We start from the raw sequence: 23,362 nt of genomic DNA on the forward strand, positions 1-23,362 counted from the left end.
TATGCCCATGATGTGGGTTAAATTATACCTAACACAATAAAGAATACATAATTGTGCTTATGTGAGATTTGGACATAGATCAAGAGATTATTGTTCAAACAGTACAAGGGTATACTGAATGATTTGAAATTAGGAAACGTTTGCATCAGTGTTGTATCCTTTCACTACATTTGTACAATTTATAAGTCAAAATAAACTCAATGCCATTGAATCAATACTGACTCAAAGTGGCCCTACAGGGCAGAGGAGAACTATCCCTTTAGATTCCCAACGATGTAAAAATTTTATGGAAACAGAATGTCTTCTTTTTCTATTGCAGAGACACTGATGAGTTTGAAACATTGACTTTATATTTATTGAAACACCACACCATCAAGGCTCACTTCAATCTGCATGCTGAGATAATCATCTAAATTGAACTAGATGACGAAGAATGAGGCAGTCAGACAGGAGGCAGTCTCATCCATTGACAACCTTCAATATGCAGATGGCATATCACACTGGATGAAAGGGAAGAGGGCTACCGTGAAAATTAAAGACTTCAATATGGATTAAACCTCAACATAAGCCAAACACAAATCCTCAACACTGGACCAATGAGCAAAATTTTAATAAACAGAGAACAGATTGAAGTTGGCAAGAATTTAATGTTTATTTGGATCCAGAATCAATACCCATGAAAGAAGCTATCAGAAGGTCGAAGGGTGGATTGCATTGGCCATATCTAATGCAAACGGTCATTTTAAAGTGGCAAAAGGCAAAGCTGTCATTAAGAGAACTAAGGTGTGCATGATCCAAGTCACTGTACTTTCAATGCCCATTATTGATGGGAAAACTGGATAATGAATAAGAAAGCAAAAGAATTGATGAAACTGAACTATGCTGTTGACAAAAATATTGTTTAGATCATAGACAATGAGAATAAACAAATCTATATTGGAAAAGGTTTTGTGTAGCAAGATGTTACTTTGTAAGACTAAGGTGCCGCTGACTCAGGTCACAGTATTTTCAATTGCCACATATGCATGTGAAAGTTGGACATTGAAAAAGGAAGAGCAGAGAGGAAATGATTCATTTGAATTGCAGTGTTGATGAAATATACTGAAAGTACCATGGATTGCCAAAAGGATAAAAAAGTGTGTCATGGAAGAAATACAGAGTATTCCTTGGAGGCAAGGATGGCAAGACTTCGTCTTACAATACCAGTCCTTGGAGAAAGACTTTGTCTAACATATTCCTTGGAGAAGGACCCCAGGCTTGGTAAAGTAGAAAGGCAAGAAAAAAAGAGGAAGACCTTTGACAAGACCGAGTGCCAAAAAAAAAATAATAATAAGAGATTTATTGCCATAGTGGCAGCAACAATAACCTCAAGCAAGGAGCAATTGGGAGGATAGCACAGGACTGGGCAGAGTTTCGTTTTGTTGTGTAGAGGGTTGCTGTGAGTCAGAACTGACTCGATGGCACCAAAAAGCAACAGGAATATTGTGGAAGAATTCAGGAAGAATGGTCCTTAGCGGCAAGAAGGGCACGCCTTTGCCTCATACACTCTGGACATACCATCAGGAAGGATCTGTCCTTCGAGAAGGACACCAGGCTTGGCAAAGTAAATGGTCAGAGAAAAAAAAAAAGAAAACCCTCAATGAGATGAATTGACACAATAATCCAACAATGTTCGCTAACAAAGCAATGGTTTTGAGAATAGCACAACATCGAGCAGTCTTCATTCTGTTGTTCTCACGGACCTTATGAGTGGGAATGGATTTGATTGCACCTAAAAACAACTTAACCCAGCTACATGTACAGCCACTTTAATTTTCCTCTTCTTCTTCTTCATCTAAGTATCGTCTGTACTCAATTCCTTCCTTTTGCCACTGGACAAGATGGATTGACACAGTGGGTGTAGCGATGGGTTCAAATATAAGAACAATTGTGAGGACGGCACAGGGCTGGGGAGCGTTTTGTCCTGCTGTGCAGTCACTGTGAGCCATAACAGATTTGACGGCACTTAAGAACAACATTGCTGTCCCTATCTGATGTTATTCCATTGCAACTATTCTGATTTGCTATTGGTGTCTGCTAAAAATTCACTCAATACTTCTTAAATCTGAGTTTATTTGATACCATAGATCCAAAAGATACACATATGTATGTTCTTTTAAAAATTTATTTGTTTTAATGATGATGTTTTCCCTTTAGGGCCTTTTTCTCTCTTGGTTTTCTTTCTTTCTTTTCTTAAAAATCATTTTATTGGGGGGCTCTTACAGCTCTCATCACAATCCATACATACCAATAAATATATAAATACCAATGACACATAAATCCATGTGTCAAGCATATTTGTATATTCTCTTGGTTTCTTTCTAATTGTCTGATAGTTCTTATTAACCATTTTATCTTATAAACCATGAAATGTTATTTTTAAAGCAGATTATGTGTTCTGTTCTCTTATTTACCTATCAATTTTTCTTTAAGATAAGTTTTATAGCTACATGTTCAGTAACTGAGCAGCTGATGATGTACATCAATTATTGTGTCATATTCATCAATAGCACCTACAATTTATCTGTTTATATATACATATCTATATGTTTATATATATATACATATATCTATATGTCTATATATATAATTGCCACCAGTCACCAGATGGTAGGATCTCTCTCAGTGCCTCCACAGGGACACAATTCTGCTAAGGCTTGATTTCAGATTTCTGGCCCCCAGAACTGTGAGAGAAAATTGATATTCTGTTCAGCCTCCAAGTTTGTGGTGATTTGTTACAGTGGACCTATAAATCTGATACTTGTGCCTATGAAAAAAGCTAAATATTATTCTAGATTCTTCTTTTTTATTTAGAATGTATACGCATCTGTTCACTACATTCATTGATTCTATATACCAAGCATTATTTGACCTGGATTTGTTTCTTCTCTTGGTGATGAGCTTTACTGCCTCACTTGGTGATGCCCCCAATAGATCTGACCTTGGCTATTGCAGTAATCACTGAACTTTTCTCTCTGTCTCTAGCATTTTCATCTTTCAATTTATTCTTTTAAATTTTCCTCCCCAAAGCTATCAGAGCTTTCTAAAGTAGAATTAGGATGAAATTAATGGGAAGATGACTAGCTAACAGTAAAACAGGACTTATATGCTCAGCATTATTATAAGGAACATATACATATACAAAGTTTAAAACCACTAGAGTAGCTTACTATCACCGGTAAGTTAAAGCTGGCCCATATGGCTCTTCCCATCTTCTCAGATTGACCTTAAATTGTATCTCTCTACCGCCACTAACAATGACATCACGGAACTTACCATGTCCTTCCATTTCTCAGGGACACTGCAAAGTCTATTCTTTTTGCCTGTGATACTTTCCCTATTTTATCTGTCTGAGAAACTCCTATTCATCTGGTAACAGTTAGCTCAAATGTTAACTACTGAATCAGTCCTCTTGTTTTCTGTAACAACTTGCATATGGGTTTATTTTCATGCTTCCATGTTGTGATTCTATTCTCTGTTTCCATGCCTGCTTATTCTACTGTGCACCATGAACCAGAGATGATTTAGTGCAGAAATGGGATTTTAGTTGTGCTGTGTTTTCATTTCCAGGACCTGGCATAGTATGAGACAGAGTAGGTTCTCAATGAAAAGGTCTTAAGTAAGAGTGGACCAAACACACCAAAGTAATCTACTTGTTCATAAAATGTGCCCAGCTTAGAATATATATAACACCATCATGGGACTTCTATGCATAATACTAGTTAAATAAACTATTTAATTGAACACAGTAATGGAGGGTAGAAAGCTCTCCCCCCACCCCCGAAAACTCCTTTTAAATTAACGCACTAACAGCGTCTTTCTTTATCTAAAAACAAAAGCAAAATAAACACAAACCTATAAAGCCTTGAAATATGGTGTTGTGATACTCTAAATTTAACGTTTCAGGACAATCCTCCTTCCATAACCACAGAGACAAATACTGACAGAGCATACATAACATACCATAAAGAGTATTTAATTTATTTCCAGAAGATTCGAGTATACTTTATATCCTTTTAGCAATGAGGTACTGACTATATTGACTCTGTTTTACCTGCCTGAGTCTCAGGTTCCTCTAAGTTGAGACCATGACTTCTACAAGCACTGATATGAGGATCCAGTGAAATAATGTCTTTAAAAATACACTGTGAAATATAAGGTGTTGTGCAACAAAGTGTGCAGTTCTTCACTCACCAAACACAGTTCTTGCAGGCACAGATTCTCGATTAAGCCAGAATGACACTTGGGAGAGAATGACAGTCATGATGCAAGGCAGATACGTCTGAATCACAAAGTACCCAATCTTTCTTTTCAAGTGGAAATGAGCTGTCATTACAGTATATTCACCTGGAAGAAAAAGTTAAGAAGCTTAAGAAACTGTAACAGTCAATAGTCTGCACATTTTAAAGATGGAAGGGATTAGAGAAACAACAGCTCAATTAAAAAAAAGAATTTATCTCAAATAGGACATGTAAAATATATCACCTTTAAATGTCTTATTAGCAAATCAAGGACATTAAAGAGAATTTTAATCTTACCAAATGCATTGCATTGCATGTCCTATGGGACATTGCATGTCCCACAGTGTTTATTTTTCTCTTGAGGTCATGCTTCTTGACCAAGGGGTCCAAGAATTCATAAATGCTCTCAGCCACACGGATGACGTCATTCCCACTGGCACCAGTCTCAACTCTCTGCTCTGACCATTCTAATTCATCCCTCCCTGGCTCCTCAAAGAATCAATGCCTGGCCTTGTAGATCCCAAGGGGGCCTGTTATAGACACACCATGCGTGGGTGGCTTAAATGAATAGCACATCATTTTCTCACAGTTTCACTCAATCTCACCAACACTGTGTTGATTCTGATGCACAGTGCCCCTAGAGAAGAGGGCAGAATCAACCCTGGTGGCTTTCTGAGAACGCAGCTCTTTATGAAACCAGAAAGTCTCCTCGTTCTCCTGAGCAGTCCCTGGGGGTTTCAACCACTGACCTTGCCATTAGCAGTCCACCAGGGCTCCTCCTCACGGTTTCTGAGACTAGAGTCTCAAGTTCAGGTCTCTGGTTCTAGAGCAAGTCTCTCTGTTGGCTCTTGGGGAAAGGTTCTTTCCCTTGGTTCCTTAGTGATCTCCATAGGGCTCCAGTCTTTCTCTATTTATACTCACTTCTGTGCCTAATCTACTCTTTTGTATTTTAGAAGTGATTGGTTTAAGACACTCCCTATATGGATATGGTATCATTCGCATAAGAAAGACATGTCCATGTGGGTTTACACTCACTGGAATGGGAGTTAGGATTTACAGCTCATATTTTTACTGAATCTGGTAAAGATTGCTCTGGTACACATATACATCTTTTCCACCCTAACCCTTCACCCATTCTGGATTGTTTTCTGTCGGTTGTAATTCACTTCAATGAGTTATATCCAATCTTCATAAGTAGCTTCCTTTCTGCTCTATGAGGTTTAATGATTGTCAGATGTAAGGTAATTAGTCTACACAGCTGCTTTTCTGAGATGAGGGTGGCCCTTTGAGAGTGTACCTGATTCCCCACATAAGCCAGTAGTAATTATCCATAAATCAAGGGTTGCATAATCATATATTATCCAGGGTGGGGGAAAGAATTAAAAATCCAGTAACTGTAACACATGTTTGAAGGTAAATGTTAAAACTAGTATGCATGAGAAACACACGTTTCTTGAATAATTTTTTAATCCAGTGTGTCTCAAGTTTTCATATACCTAAGAATCTCCTGTGAATACTATTAAAATGAAGTTCCTGGTCAGTAAGGAGTAGAACCTATTATTTTTCATTTGTAAGAAGCCCCAAATACTATCTATACTTCTGGTCCCTGGATCATAAGAGGAGAAGACTTTAGGCATTCTGGAAGATTACGAAGGACTTAATTCATAAACTCTCATAGAAAGGGGTTTTCTTTCTAATTTTACTAACCTGTACTTGATTTGATTGTCTCCTTTCCAATTGACTGGCCCAGCAGATCATACTGATTTAACCTTGAGCCATCAGGGGCAACTTGTACTGAATCAGATGCATTGTACGTCCAAATATAAGTGACTTCTGAGGTTGTATATGCATCTGCAGAAAATCAAAACAAACAATATATTTTAAGCACTTTAGGAAGATCCATCAAAAGAATGAAACAACAAAGCTTGTGTACTGAATAATATCATAGGTTACAAAAAAAGCTGATATTTATAGATGACATTTTTTAAGGCAAAAATGTATCCTTGGAATTTATAACTTCAATATGACAGATTAAGAAGCAGACAAATAAAGATATAATAATGAACATGAAAGTAGACTCATTGCAACCATTTTGGGATGAGACGAGAGCATCTCTTACAGCCAGCAAAACTACGGGGCCATGGAATGCCAGAGGTCTCTCATAACCCTAAAATAGCAGATGAAGATACTGTAGTCAACTAGTTATGGATGTCTGAAGTCTGGCTAAAGAGCTTATTTTAGAAATAGTAAACAGTCATGAAACCAGTCACAATCCCACACGATGCTCGTTTTGGAAACAAAAGCAATCGAGTTAAGAATTGGATGACTTTAGGTATCAGGATACAATGCATTTCATTTGGAGGATGAAAACTAATTATTGCAGAGCATGTAAAGTACATCAAAATGTTACAGGTATATCAAGTTGCAAACTCTTTAAAATACTTGATTATTTTAAAGTGCACTAAAGCACATAGCTCTCATTGGACCAGACTTCCAAAGGATTCCAATTAAGTTATAGATTAGCTCACATAGAGAGTAGATACAAATTGCTTATTTCTTTGAACATGTTTGCAGAAGTGAGATCTCTCTAGCTGTCATGCAGGCAACATATTTTCATAGCCTTTCCCTGACCCTGGCATTTTCCTTACCCGTGTCAGCCCTGTGGCTGTACGCAGGCAGGGTCAGCTAGAGTTAAATAAACAGACATGCCTCGCTCTCCTGCTGTCCTTTTGAAGAACATTTATGTATTCATGCTTATGGGAATTTTCTGACATATTGGACCTACTAGCTCTTGAGCAACCCTCAGCACTACAGTCACAGTCTCAATCAAGGGAGAGAAAGGTGGTTACCCCTGGCAACATCTCTGCTTCCAGCTCTCCAGCCTACCGGAAATGTAATGTAGTTTTCTAGTTTAAGCTCTGGGTGGTGCAAACAGTTAATGTGCACTGCTGCTAACCTGAAGCTTGGAAGGTCAAGTGTACCCTTTGAGAGGCATCTTGGAAGGCCTGGCAATCTACTTCCCCCAAAATCAGCCACTGAAAACCATGTGGAATCCAATTCTAAACTGACACACACAGGGTGCCATGAGTCAAAGTCAATCAATTGAAACTGGTTTTATGTTATTTTCTACCCTACGGTAGTTCTGCTACTAAACTTCACACAAAATCTGTGATCACATATCAATTCCCATTAAAGCATCACGAAGTAGAGTATGAATATTTATGAATACATGTCTGATTCTCAGTGTGGTCCCTTCAATGACATATGGTAATGTTGACTGGTTTTGTGAATACCATTTTGAAATGCTAGTATCAGTGAAATACTGTTTCATTTACATGTATTTACCTATACCTATTCACTATACCTCAACCAATACAAACAAAAATTCCCACGACTAGACCACCAAAGCCATGTATGATAAATGGACAAAATATTCAAATTGGTACACAGGATTTCATTTTACTTAGATCTTCAATAAATACCCATCTGTATATGAAATCCAGGATAGATAAATCTATGGAATCAGTAACTGGATTACCTAGGGACATGGCAGTGAAGGTTGGGGAAAATAAAGGACTAGCAATAATATGTATGAGAAAAAAGGGAATGCTCTAAAACTGTGATGATGATTGCACAAGATTGAACTACTGAACTGTTTGATATGTGAGCTATATACCAATTATAAAAAAATATTCAAAGAAGAACTATGATGAGATCCCACTTCACACAGGAATTGATAACAAAGTTAACAAGCAAAAACAAAACAAAACAGAAAATAACAGAGTGCAGAGATATTGGAACCCTCATACGTTGCTGGTGGGAATGTTAACTATACATTCACTGTGGACAACCATATGATGCTTCCTTAAGCAATACTGGAAGTAGAAATACCAAATGTCCCAGCAATACTTTTACTCAGTATACACGCTAAAGAAATAAGAGCTGTAGTAAAAGCACATATATGCACACGCTGTCCATTGTCACAATACTCATGACATTGAGAAGATGGAAACAAACAAAGTGCCCATCAGTGGGAGAATGGGTAAGCAGTACATACAAAATAAAATACATACAAGGGAGTACTATGCATTGCTAAAGAATAATGATGAATATGTGAAACAACACACAATGTGGATAGATTTGGTGGACATTATGCTGAGTGAAATTACCAATCACAAAAAGACAAATATTTAAAGAGACAGTTGTTACAAAAGTAAAAGCCAAGACAAAGGTTTTTCCTAACAAAAGAAATAAGACTGGTGGTTACCAGGGATGAGAGGGTAAGAACGAGAAGGGGGAGCAATAGGCAAAAGGGTCCACAGGTATTAACTAAGGTGAAGGGGAAAACAATATTCTACTAGAGGAGAAGAGAAGACAAAGGTAGGCAGGAGGATAGGGTAAGGTAATGGGAGGTTTGATGAGTTGTTTAAATTGTTGAATACAAGAATGATGACCTAAAACATAGACCCTATTTAATACACAATAAAAGTTATATATAAAAAGAGATCAAACAAGGTATTACATTGAGTAAATCTGCTGTCAAAGACTTCCTTAAAGTATTAAAAAGCAAAGAAGTCTCTTTGAGGACTAAAGTGCACCTGACTCAAGCATTTTTAATTTTATCGTATGCATAAGAAGCTGTATAATAATAACAAAGACCAAAGAAGTGCCGATGCCTTGGGGTGATGGTACTGCTAAAGAGTACTGAATAGATCATCAATTGCCAGAAGAACTAACAAATTCGTCTAGAGGACGTGCTACTAGAATTCTCCCAAGAAGTGAGGAGAGTGAGATTTCATTGCATGCACTTTGAACATATTATAAGGAAGGTTCAGTCCTTAGAAAAGGTCATCATATTTAATAAAGCAGAGGCCCAATGAAATAGAGGAAGAGCCTTATTGGATGAATTGACAGTGGTTGATCAATGGACTCAAACATAAAAGTCTATCAATGGGATTTTTTTAAAAGTGAGAAATGAAAATGACAATGAAGTGTTTCGTTTTTTTGTATATGTGGGTGTTCACAATGGAACTGACTTGATAACATCTAACAACAACATAACAACCTATATCTATAAATAACTTGAGGGCCTGCGTGGCACAAGTGGGGGATCACTTGGCTAATCACGAAAAGGGTGACAGCACAAAGCCATCCAGAGATGCCTTAGAAGAAAGCTTTGAAAATGTGGATGCAAATAGTCACAGCTTGAAAACCCTGAGGACTGCAGATGTACTCTAGACACATGGGGTCCACAAATACATTTATATATATATATACATAAATCTATATATATAAGGAAAACATCTAGTTGCTTTAAGGCTCAAAACATTTTCTGAAAACTCTAATCAGTTAGTCAGGCACGAGACTGAGAGGAATAGCATTTGTAATGTGAGTATTTAATTCATCTGAAGAGCATCACACAGCTTGTTTACTATTACTGGAAACAATGTACCCCATGAGTGAACAAGTAAAAAAGGCAAAAATTTTTTTCAAAGCTGTATATTTTATTAAACACAAACAAACAACTTTATCCCTTCAAATTACTCTCCATTACACTTAATACATTTGTCAAAGCTGCAATTCCATTCTTAGAAATATTTGTCAATGTCTCCAATGTGTCAAACTCATCTGTTTGAATGGCTGACAGCACCGCCCTCATGTTCTTCTTCACCTCTTCTAAGTTCAAATCACTGTCCTCTCAAAGCCCTCTTCATTCTCGGAAACAAAAAGAAGTCACACAGAGTGAGGTCAGGTGAGTCAGGTGCAGATGGCAAGAGAGGCATGCTGTTTTTTGCCACAAACTGGCACATTGAGATGGTTGCTTGAGAAGATGCATTGTCATGGTGGAAAAACCGGTCCCTCCTCCACCACAAATTAGGCCTTTTCTGTCGCACACTGTTGTGCTATCTTCTCAAAACCTCTAAGTAGGAAGCTTGAGGAACAGTCTGACTTGGTAGAATGAACTCCAAATGCACTATTTCACTCATATCAAAAACATAAATGAACATCATCTTGATCTTTGATTTCACTTGACTAGCTTTTGGGGGCGAGGTGATGATGGCGTTTTCCACTGGCTTGATTGATGTTTGCTTTTGGGGGTCATAAGAATAGCACCATATCTCATCACCAGTAATGACCTTGGGGAAAAAGTCTAGGTAACTTTGGAGCTGTTCTTTCAAAGCACAGCATGTTTCCACTAGAAGCTCTTTTTCCTGGACTGTCAGAACCCGGGACACAAATATTGCAGGAATCCTTCTCATTCCCAAATCTTCAGTTAAAATTCACTGAAAGGAGCTCCAAGTTAGTGCCAATAACTTCCTCATCTCTTCAATTGTCCATTTTCGGTTTTTGAGCATAAGTGTATGAATTATGTCAATATTTTTGTCTGTTCAGGAAGTTGATGGATGTCCAGAATGAGGTTTGTGATCAATCAACATTTCACCTCCTTTGGAATGAGAAGACCAATCTCACACTTGAGTTTTCCCATAGCGCTATCCTTGTAAACTGTGTTCAACATCACAAGTTTCTGAGGCATTTTTCCTGAACAGAAAAAAAATAAAACCCACAGCTGCACGCTGTTCTCTAAAATCAGCCATCACACACACAAAAAAACAAACAGGTTCAAGTGAAACTACTTTTATGAAAAGATTCACTTTGACCAGAAAGAACCTTCCCAGGTGATGCCACTGGGTGCACTAACTCAGAGCAAGTTGATGGATACTCAGCAGGAAAAATGTGCACTGTGAAAGTTCTGTCCAGCAGAGTTTTTTCATTGTTTTAGGGGGGTACGCCCTCCTATATCCTCTCTTTAATCAAATTCCAAATGGCACACACTTTTATAGATCGGAAGAACATGTCACAAGGATCACTGTATATCAGAAATCCCTCATGATACTAAATAGGTATAAATTTCCTAGTAGATAATGAATTTTTTGTTTCCTAGAAATTAGAACGATTTCACTGCTTTTCAATTTGACTACAATGTTTAAATGTGACTAAAAGAAAATGAAACCCCCCAAATGTTATTCCATTGCTATGCCAGGTTAAGAAACTAAAGAGATATTGAGAGGTCAGGACTCTGCTCCATTCATGTATATATCTCTAGCCTCCTAATGCATTGCTAGATACACAGAACATGTGTGCAGTATGTTCTGGGTGGATAAATAAACTCATAATGTTTCAACTCTACCATTTACTGTTAAGAGACAAGACCCAGGATACATTTTTCAAAATGATCCTTCATGGGTCTTTTTAAAAAGCCATTACCACATTTAATTACTAGATTTGAATCTGATTTCATTTTAGGTTTTAACTATAGTGCTTGAAGATGTAATAGAAAATACTTCAACACAGTTTAGAGAATTCCCCTGATATGCTACCAAAGGTATAAACCAAAAGGCCATTAAAATTCTTCTTGATATAGAACAAAAGGATAAAATAGTGGTTTGTTTCAAAATAGATCTCCTTAATATGAATTCTATAATAACTACATTAAATTTAATAAATAAACCAATATTTACTCTGAGGTTGCATTAAACTCATTCTTATTATTTTTAACTAACAAAAATACCCCATAATAATTTATAATTATTATTTTAATCTAAAAGATAATTTACATTCAGTTTGAGCTAATGCATGGATGTGCTCAAACTTATTAAATGTTTTAAATCAACTTAAACCATAAAGAAAAATTAAAGTGGGAGATAAGAAAAATTAAAATAAACAAAACTGAATTCAAATGGTAAATATAGAAAAAATATTCTTTTATTTGAATATAAAGTTGTACAAATTCTATTTATTAATTTTGAGTATATATGCCAAAGAAACCATTTTAAGAGGAGAATAAATGGCAGAATAAAAGTAATAGGTGCTTATACTGAACTTTGCTGTGCTAGTGTTAAATTTGATGAGCAGTTTTGGACAATTACTTCACAATGGAGTCCATAGTTGTAACACTTAATTTATCCAGAACCTATAATGACCAGGGAAAATTGAGAAATAAATGAAACATGCAAATAGTTTATTCTGTGACAGAAAAATAAACTTGGAGGAAGTAAAATTAAAGATAATGACAAGCAGAAAAGATGTGTCCACAAACTTTGTTGGTTACTCATATCATTTCTAGATACAGACAAATCTTAATTGCTAAATTCTCAAGAATACCATATTTCATTGGTCTGTAAATGTAGCATAAAAGTTATTTTAAATAAAAATAGGTGCACCTGAGAGATATTTAGATGCAATTTAAACATCTCTCAGGTGCATCTATTTTTATTTCCAGAAGTGAGACATCATTTAAACTTGATGTCTTAATAATATCTTCTCTATTGAAAAATGCCTTTCCTTCTTAGATTGTTACTTCTTCTTAAATAAATCTTTTGTTTAGCATCAGAGCTTTCCAATTTTCCTTTTAATATCACTTCACATAATGCAAACAAGTCTTTCTTCAATGCATCTGCCATGAGTTCTGGGGAATAGTGTTTACACTATTGTATTATTTACATCGTTAGACACTATTGACTATGTTCAATAATTTGGGACAGATGCTGGTATTGCAGTGATGGTTTTCATGACAATAAAGGAAAGCACTGCAAGGAAATAGAAAAGAGATTCTCAAAGAAAATTGAGAACTTGCACCTTTTGAAAGAATGTAAGAACAAGCAAGATGGAACTTTGAATTCCACAAAACCATGGTCACTAAAATAATTAGATGGTTCTACAGGCATATCATCCACCACTCTTCCATTTTTTTCTAAGCGATTCAGCATGTGAGGATAAGATGCATTTAGTTGGTTGTGCATGTTTATAAGGTGACAGATTTGCATTTCTGTTCCACAAAGAATAAAAAGGCAAAAGCTATTCAGATTGGACAAAGATGGGTGTGCCTGAAATAACAATTTCTAAAAGATCAGGCGATGGGACATCTTCGCACAAGAGAAGCTGCCTTTGCTGGCCCACAATTTATGCTGAACTGACCCGGACGCCCTGTGAGCCAAGGGGATGACTTGACCTTCCCTCTTTTTCAATTATTTCAGGAGTGTGAATGCTGCTGTTGGCATACAAGGTATAACCAGTGACCTAAAGAATGCCCAAAGCAGTCTTTTCTGAAAACGTTCTACGTGTTCAGAAGGAACACATGTAGCTCTCTCGCTATATCATCTCCTTCAGATTTATTTTTGGCAATGAAAAGAAACCCCATCCACTTGTTAGAAAGTGGTAGGACAATTGCTGCTCTTCCTGTAATTTTCAACAGGCTGATTGCAATTTTAATAAACAGTAGAACAGTTTCCTTTACAACTCATTTTTCTTTGATGGAAAAAAAACACTTCATGTCTTTGTAATGTGCTACAACTTTAAAAACAGGTAAATAATATTGTCTGAACCTTAAAAAAAAAACTCACGGTCTAGTTTTACACTGGTAAATACATGATGCCCTTACTGACAATAAAATGATCAATCATTTAAAAAACATGATTAAAATATAATGATATTTGAGAAGTATCACAGGGCTAGCCAATTAGTTCCTTGAGGGCACTCGGCATGTATTTTACTTCTGTATCTTACATTAAAAGGATTAAGTATTCTGCAATATGAGAAGAAATTAAGAAGCTACACATTCAAGCAGAGCTGATGACGATTTCTGTTATTATTCATCCAGAACATGTGCCTTCCTCTTAGTACTTACAGCTGCCAAACTTCAGAGGACACGAATGGGCATCCATTGGAAAATCCTCCAAGTGCATGGGACACTCGGCTTGCACTGTCAGCCTAAAATGCAAAATTTCACTTTGCGTTTAGGGAGTTAACAAGTCAAAATAAAGCACGTCACTGTTGGCAACAGAATTAATTATAAGGAAGGGCTTTCATAACAGCTAATTAATATTTGCATACATAATTTTCCTTCAAATTTAGGTGAATTTATATATTGTAATATAATTTCTGAGCTCAAGGGACAATAATATGTATTAAAATCATAATTTACCTAGCAATTTTGTATCCTATTTCAATGTAATATAAAAAAGTCATGGGCACATTTTTAAGGTTATCCAATATAATTGTAAATCCTATTCAGTAATAACTACCTATATGAATTGAAAAATCTGCATATTATTTTTCATCTAGAGAACCTTCATAAACAAAATAAAACCATCATTGCATTATGTTAGAACTCGCTTAAAAAAACGACAATTTTGATGGAGGTCTGATGAAATTTTAAAAATAAAATTACATGCTGCTTTAAACAAATTTTAAATAACAGCATTTAAAATTCTACTAAGAAAAAACACAGTGTGAATAAGTCACCAAGAAATCTTTTTAAGCATATAATTAGACAATTCTTAAGTTTTAACATATCAAGAAGAGGGTAAATAATATTTCATCTTTTTCGAGTAAAGCATATTTATGTACTTCAATTTTGTTATAAAATCTTGTACTAATACCTGACAACTAGATAAATGGATAACTAATTCGTAGATTCCTCAGTATTTAAATGGATCATTTCAAACGAAGAAACATACCTCATTGTATAGAGGAGCGTCCCATCATCCTGAATTCGCAGCAACTTATTTGGCATTGTCATATTATGAGCTACTGATTTCTTCCCATTATGGAAGAAGGTATCGGGAGTCCATATTTTGCTAGCCATTAAATTGTTAAGTCGAAGAATGTTCATGGGACCTTTAAACTTTAATCGTTCATCTTTCCACTTTTGTCGAAAGAAAACATCAATTGTATATTCCTGAAATGCAAAATAGCATGCTATGAACATAGTAAAATTATGAGATACAAGAATACCATAGATAATTGTGCCTGATCTGACCCCACCAGCGGAACAGCCAGGGGAGCAAAGCAAGGAAGGCCTGAGGGAGTACCAAAAATAGACTGTGGGGCCAAGGAGTGGCACCCCATCAGACTAGAGGGGAAAACACTCCTAAAGGTCCACAAATTACAGGCTTTTCTCTTTTTTTGTCAATGTTGTTTTGTTTTCTTTTGTTGCCTTGTTTTGCTGTATCTCGGTTTTTTGTGCAGATTATTATCTCTGCAGGTCTATCTAGATAAGATAGGCAGGATAAACAATCTGGAGGAGAAAACAACGAGAATGATGAGGGTAACAAATGTACAAATGTGCTTGACACACAATGGATGAATGCATGGATTGTGATAAGAGTTGTAAGAGCCCACAATAAAATGATTTTTAAAAATACCATAAAAATCCAACAAAAATAAAATTCTAAATAAGTTTTAAAAACTTATTGAGAATTAAGTTTGGAGCCAGGAAGGACAGTCCCTTCATTTATCAATACATTTTACCACATTTAATGAGATAAACCAAAAATAGGAGATGCTGTTGAGTAAATTACCAAGTACAGTTTATCTAGTATGTCCCAGCAGGCCTTAGTACTACAGGCTTTTAAAAGGCGGTGCCATTTCAGAAGCAGATCACTAGATTTTGGGGTAGGCGTTGTTTGGTTGTCTAACCATTTATGCCACCCAGGAGCTCTTATAGAACTACTTTTCCATAATTGTCTGTTTTGTTAGTTGCTGTCAAGTAGGTTCTGACTAATAGCAACCTTATAAAAACAGAAAGAAATAGCCCCAAGTTCTGTACCCTCCCCATAGTTGTTCTTATGTATGAATCCATTGTTGGTGCCAATGTGTCAATCCATTTCACTAAGGGCCTTCCTCTATTTCACTGCCCCTCCACTCTATTAAGCATCATGTCCTTCTCCAGGGACTGGTCTCTCTTGAAAACATGTCCAAAACACATGAGACCAAGGCAAGCCATCCTTGCTTTTAAGCAGCATTCTAGCTGCACTTCTTCCAAGACATCTGTTTTTTCTTCTGGCCATCCAGGGTACTTTCAATAGTCTTCACCAGCACCACAATTCAAATGCATCAATTCTTTCGTCTTCATTTTTCTATGTCGGACTTTCACATGTGTGGGAAACAGAAGGATTTCTCCCATTATCTCCCCCAAATATATGCCAAACTTAGCTGCTTGTGAATGACTATACACTTGGAGGTCATCAGAAGTAGATCAGGGTTTATTCTCCCTAAGGGTTATCAGCCATCTAGAGCAAGCAGTCACCACTGTTTATCCCACAAGTAGGGCCCATTCCCTTCTGATAAGGAGAGTAGTTGTCTGTTTCCTTGTAGGAGACCCCAGAGAGGTCAAGTCTACCCAAGGGTGACCAAGGTTAGGCCGGCCTCATGAAACTAGGGTCCGCCCATCTTGTCACATGTATACCTCCAGTTCCTCCTCTTCCTATCATGGTTACACCCCTAGCTCATCCCCTTTCTATGATGTGTATGCCTATTGCACTGTCCCTTTCTGTGATGTGTGGTTACCTGTAATCACGCCCTTGTAAGTAGATATAACCCTTGGTTAGCAATAAATGGGGTTCTCCAGACTCCTGCCGGGTCCTCAAGCATCCTGCCGGGTTCCTGCCTCACCTTGCCTCTGCCCATGCTGTGCGCAGACCTGGCTGGTAAGATCATGGCCATCGAGGAGGTGAGCATGCTGCCATGAAATGTCTGACTCCATTATTTCAACCTCTCTTTTATCTCTCATGCTCTCTATGACTTTACTATAATCTTTATATATAATAACCATACAATTGTGCCTATCAAACCGGTGATTAGTGGCGGGGGGCTGGCACCCCTTCCAACCACACACATGCATGTGATCTAATAGAAAATACCATGGCTGGGGTCAGGTACACCTTAGTCTTCAAAGTAACATTCTTGTTTTGAGTCTTGGGCAGCAGATCTACTCAACAATATGCCATTTGATCTTTCACTGCTGTTTCAATGAACAATGATTGTGGATACAAGCAAGCTGAAATTTTGGACAATTTCATTTTTTCTCCATTTATCATGATGATTCAGTTGTGAGGATTTTACTTTTCTCTACATTGAGTTGTAATTCATAATAAAGGCTGGAATTCTTCAACTCCTCCTTACTTTCAGCATACAAGCTTGTGACATTTGCAAATTAGAAACTGTAACTAGGATTTCCTCTAATCCTGATATGCATTCTTCTTCTCTGACTACTTGCTCAGCATACAGATTGACTAAGTATACTAAGAGGATACAACTCTGAGACACCCCTTTCCTGATTTTAAACCAATCAGGATTCCCTTGTTCTGTTTGCACAGCTGCATCTTGTTCCACGTACAGGTTCTGCATGGGCACACTGAAGGGCTGTGGAATCCCCATTCTTCGCAAAGCTATCCATAGTTTGTTATGATCTACACAGTGGAATGCCTTTGCATAGTCAATTAAACACAAGTAAGCATGTTTCTGCTATTCTCTGCTTCCAGCCAAGATCAATCTGACATCAGGGTTGATATCCTTTGTTCTACATCCTCTTCTGAATCTGGCCTGAACCGTAGGCAGTTCCCTGTAAGGGTACTGCAGGGACCATTGTTGGATGGTTTTATGCAAATTTAATTTGCATGTTATATTAATGATAATGTTGTATAATTTAAGCATTTTGTTGGGTCATCTTCTTTGGAATGGTTACAAATGTGGATCTCTTCCAGTAAGTTAGACAAGTAGTTGTCTCCCAAATTTCCTGGCACAGATGAGTGAGGGCTTCCAGTGCTTCCTCAGTTTGTGGTTTTGGTTAATGCTTTCAGGTCAGCTTGGACTTTTTCCTTCAATGCCATTTGTTCTTGCTCAGTGCTACCTCTTGACGTGGTGGACTGCTGACTTCTTGATCCAGTGACTCTGTGCGTTTATTCCTTCTTCTCACACTCCCGGCACCATTCAATATTTTGCCTGTAGAATCTTTCAATATTGCTTTAATTTTTTCATGAGCTCTTTCAGTTTAAGATATGAAGAGCTTCTTGTTCCTTTTTGGGTTTATAACTTTAGGTTTATAACTTTAGGTCTTTGCACATTTCATTATAATATTTTACTTTTTCTTCTAGAGTTGCCCCACTGAAACTGTCTGTTCTCTTTGGCATTATCATATCTTACATCTGCCTGAGCTACTTTTTGATCATGAGCAAGTACAGTCTATTCTGACATTCACTTTGATCTTTCCTTTCTTTCCTGTCTTTTTATTGAGTTTTCACTTTCCACATGTGTGATATTCTTGATGTCCTCCATCACTCATCAGGTCTTCTGCCATTCGTGTTTAATTCCATGGAATAGACTACTGTTTCATAGTATGTTCTTAGTCTGGGAACTCTGCTGAGCCTGTTCACTACGGTTGACCCTGCTGGTATTTGAAATACTAGTGACACATCTTTCAGCATCACAACACACAAGCTACTACAGTACAAAAAACTGACAGTTAAATTGGAGATATTCATAATTAGCCATATACTTCTGTGAAAAGGTTTTGGTAAATTTATGTTATCTAGCCTGTTTCAACTGAACTAAGTTTCAGACATACTGCTTTACTGTATTCTGTAGTTTGGAACTGCTTCTACAGGTGGCCTATCCTTGGACAGGGTTTAAGTGGGTTTTTAAAAATATATATCAAGAAAAAATGAGCACACAGTCACGCCAGTAGCCAAAAAGAAAGGAAAAAATGTATTAAGCACACTGTCAGATCTCTATGAGTCATCATCTCCTGTTGTCAAAGCAACTGTAGAATATGTCTTTTTTAATCCTAAAAAATGTTGAGATTATATTGTTAGTAAGACTGTCAGAGGATGATACCTTTAATAAAGTTTATTTCATGAAATGATTTGTAATACAAATATCTTACCAATTTTTATAATACTTAAGATATGATTTTTTGGTAAATACATTCTTTTATACAGACCAGCTAATGCCTAATTTCTCCATAATTATTTTCTAATACTGTAACATATTAAATATCTCTCTCTCTCCCTCCATCTTTCCCACTTCCCTCTCCTTCGTTATGTCCCTCTGCCTCTTCTATCTCTATAGTGTTTTCTCTATACCTCTTTTAAGACGAAAGACCACATTCCTTTTGATGAGCTATATAATTTCCATTTATGGTCAATACTGAGAATTGATGTTAGTTGCCATGGAGTAAATTCAGCTCATGGTAACCTCATATGTGCAGGATAGAATGAAATACTCTCTAAAGGTGTGACCTTTCACAAGCAATTGACAAGCACCTGTCTTCAGAGAGGCCACTAGTTGTTTTGGAACCACCGACATTCAAGTTGGTGGTTGGAACTTAACCATTTGCACCACCTAGGAACTCCTCTGGCAACTGTAGTGTTAATTTTTTTTCAGTACAAACATTTCCATGATAATTAAACATTTTAATTACATACCTGTGATGGAAAATTTAGAAATTATACTTTCAGCACAAAATCACACTCACCACATATTTGAAAACAAACATCTAAGCAATAAGCAATACCAATAAATAAAAAGTGTGTTTGCTAGAAATGACAGATTTAAAAGGTCAAATACTTTGAAAATATAAACTTATTTAGACCAATCTGAATCAAGTAAGTGATTTCCAGTTAGTTATCAAAAATTGTGTTGGTGATGACAAAGTGTTGGCTCCAGATGATGACATAGAAAATAAATAGGATATCTGGATTGTGCTTCTAATTTTTCGCTTGTACTTTCCCTTCTTGCTTTTCACAAAACTTCAGTCTGGATATTGTTCTCAACTTATCTTCCAGATCAATAAACCTTTTCTAGTTAATCTACTATGGCATTGCATGATAAAATTGATTTTTGTAATTTGGTTAATTTTCATACGGTTCTTTAAAAATTGCATTACATTTCTCTTTGTAACTTCTCCATTGTGTCTTCTTTTTTTCTATAGTTATGTATAACATACAAAGAGAAAAGTATGCAAAATACATTTGCACAGCCCAGCCCATGGAAACAGACATCCCAGAAAGTCTCAACATGCATGTATGTGGCACTATCATTTTCTTCCCCAGTTCAGCTGTTGGCTTCAAAGCCTGCTTCCTTTAGTGTGAAAACCACTTTTCTTAGTTTTCCTTTTATAATAGTGGTGTCATACAGTATTTGTTTTTATGAGATTCACTAACTTTGCTGAATAAAAATTTGCCCATAACATGAGGCGCTTTACAATTTCATTATTGTATTTTAGAAATGCATGCTATATATTGATGCATATATGCAAAATTTAATTCATCTATTCCTTTGTAGGGGGCACTTTTTGGTTGTTTCCATCTTCTTACTATTGCAGATAGTGCTGCAATAAATATTGGTGTGCACGTATCTCCTTGTATTTGGTTCTTGTTTTTTGGCAGATATACACTGAGTACAGAAATTATAAGGCTGTATGGTATTTTATATTCATATTAGTTTAGAGAAATGCCATACTGTTTTCTATAATGGCTGCACACTTCTGGCTTACCACCAGCAGTGTATGAGTGTTCCAGTTTCTTCAAATCCTTTCCAGAATTTGTTATTTTCTGTTTTTCATAGCAAAGTAATGTTATTCGTGCTAGGTGCCCTGGTGGCGTAGTGATTACACATTTGTCTGCTAACTACAAGGTTATTGGTTTTAAACCACCAGCCACTCTGTGGGAAAAAATGGTGGGGCTTTCTACTTTCATAGAGTTACAGTTTCAGAAACTCGCAGGGGGAAATTCTACCCTGTCCTGTAGGATCACTCCAAGTCAGCATCAACTGGATGACACTGAGAATCACTGTTGGTTTGAGGTGGTATCTCATCATTGTTTTAGTTTATATTTATATAACTAATAATGAAGAGTTTTTCTTCATCCTACTCATTGTTGGCCTCCCGGATGTTATCGTTAACGAATTATTTATTCTTGATTTCTGCCAAGTTTTTATTGTAAAATTTGTGTTTTACTTATAGAGGTGATGGAGTTTTCTATAGATTTTTGAGAAAGCCTTTTATCCAATATACCATTGCCAAAATGTTTCTGACAATTTGTGGTTCTTTTTCAATCTTTTGATCAAGTCTTTTAGATATAGATAGATTTCATATTTGAAAGAGGTTCCAAACCTCTCTTTTGACTTCTTCAGTGTGGGTGTTTTCATTACGTTTGGGATTGTATTTATACCCTGTATTAGGGCCCTTGAGTTTGTTCCTATTTTTTCATTGGTGATATTTATAGTTCTAGGGTGTACATTTATGTCTTTGATCCATATTGAGTTCATTTTTGTATATGGTGTTGATGTATGCATCCCTATTCATTATTTTGTAAGTGGAGATCCAATTATTCTAATACTACCATTTGGCGAAAAGACTATGTCTTCCTCCATTTAATGTGTTTTAGTACCTTATCAAAAATCGTGTTTAGGTGCTTGGTTTCATTTCTAGGTTCTCTGTTCTTGTACATTGGTTTACATAGCTTTCCTTGTACCGGTATCATGCTGTTTTGTTTACTGTGGCTGTATAGTAAGTTTCGAAATTAGGGAGTAAGAAGCCACCAACATTCTTATTATTTTTTAATAGTGCTTTATTGATCCTGGGTTTCTTCCCTGTCCATATGGAGTTTTTTACTAGTCTTTCCATTACTTTGAAGAACTATGCTGGTGTCTGGATCAGAATTGCATTGAATTTATAGAGTGTTTTCTGTAATGACATATTCACTATATTAAGCCTTCCTATCCATTAATATGGAACATTCTTCTATTTATGGAAATCTCTTATGGTTTTGAATTAGTATTTTATAATAGTGCTTTGTAGTTTTCTTTGTATATGCCTTTTAATGCTCTGGTAAAGTTTATTCTTAAGTATTTATTTTTTAAATGTCCTTTTCAGTGCCCTCTTCCTTAATATACAAGAATAATTGATTTTTGTATGTTGAGGTTATAGTATGCTCTGCTCCAAATTTTTCAATTCATCCAGCATTTATTCTTAATCAAATCTGTGTGATTTTATAAATCTAAGAACATTTTGCTGTAAACAGAGTTTTGTTTTTTCTTTGTCAATTTGGATGACCTGGATTTCTCTTTGATGTCTAATAGCTTTGACTAATATATTACATAATATATTTCATATTATAATAGCTCTAGAATATATTGAATAAAAGTGGTGATAAAGAGTAACATTGTTTGGCTCCCATTTGGAGGGTGAAAGATTCCATTTTCTCCCCATTTAGTGAAATGTTAACTGTGGGCTTTGTATATATGTATGGCCTTTATTCTGTTAAGGAATCTTGTTCTGTTCCTATTTTAGTGAGTGTTGTTTATCAGGAATGGATATTGAATTTTCTCAAATGTCTTTTGTGCATCAACTAACATAATTGTAATTATTTTATTTTATTTATATGGTGGATTACATTGATTTTTTTCACCTAATATTTAACTATCCTTGCATAACTGGTATACACCACTGGAACATGATGTATTTTTAAACTGCTTACTGAATTTTACTAGCTATAATTTTATTGAAAAAATTTAATATCTATATTCATAAGTAATGCTGCTCTATAGTTTTCTATTCTAGTGATGTCTTTGTCTAGTTTTGATATCAGGGATATATGTGCTTTATAAAATAAAGTTGGTACTGTGTCTCCTCTCCTATGTGCTGAAATCCCTTGAATTGAATTGGTGTTAACTCTTCTGTAAATAATTAGTAAAATTCCTCAGCAAAACCATTTGATTCTGGAATTTTTGTTTCTGAGAGCTTTTATTTATTTTTATTAAAATATCATTTTATCGGGGATGCTTACAACTCATAATAATCCATACATCAATTGTTATCAAGCATCTTTGTACATATGTTGCCATCACTGTTTTCTAGACATTTACTTTCTACCAAGCCCTTAGTATCAGCTCTTCTTCTTTCCCTCCCTCTCCTTCTTCTTGTGACCCAATGATAAATTACACATTATTATTATTTTCATATCTTACATTGACCGCTCTCTCCCTTCCCCCATGGTTTCTGCTGTTCATCCTCCTGGAGGGCTGTCGATCATTATAATAGGCTTCTCCTTCCTCTCCTCTCCCCAACGTCCCCCTACCCTCTGGTATCGCTATTCCCACTCCTATTCCTGGATTCTATGTGTCGTGAACTGTGCACATGCTCGGTGTGTCTAGAAATGTGTCCATTTCTTCTACACGTTAGAATTTATTGGAGTACCATGCATCAAATCCTTAGAGAAAATTTCACAATGTACCACACCTCA

At 36.2% G+C, this 23,362-nt stretch overlaps 1 protein-coding gene across 1 annotated transcript in view; it reads right to left on the reverse strand.

The window, feature by feature from the left end:
• GABRA2 (gamma-aminobutyric acid type A receptor subunit alpha2) overlaps positions 1-23,362 on the reverse strand; it is a 212,306-nt gene that overhangs the window by 66,129 nt on the left and 122,815 nt on the right. Inside the window, exons 5-8 of the mRNA XM_004706269.2 lie at positions 14,798-15,018; positions 13,966-14,048; positions 5,988-6,131; positions 4,234-4,386 (exon numbers count right to left, since the gene is read on the reverse strand). Of these exons, the coding sequence (XP_004706326.1) occupies positions 4,234-4,386; positions 5,988-6,131; positions 13,966-14,048; positions 14,798-15,018 (601 nt within the window). The remainder of the gene's footprint in view (positions 1-4,233; positions 4,387-5,987; positions 6,132-13,965; positions 14,049-14,797; positions 15,019-23,362) is intronic.

Source organism: Echinops telfairi, unplaced genomic scaffold (genome assembly GCF_000313985.2).
Source record: "Echinops telfairi isolate 266 unplaced genomic scaffold, ASM31398v2 ScPeMD7_7468;HRSCAF=8506_0, whole genome shotgun sequence".
NCBI classification, from domain to species: Eukaryota; Metazoa; Chordata; class Mammalia; order Afrosoricida; family Tenrecidae; genus Echinops; species Echinops telfairi.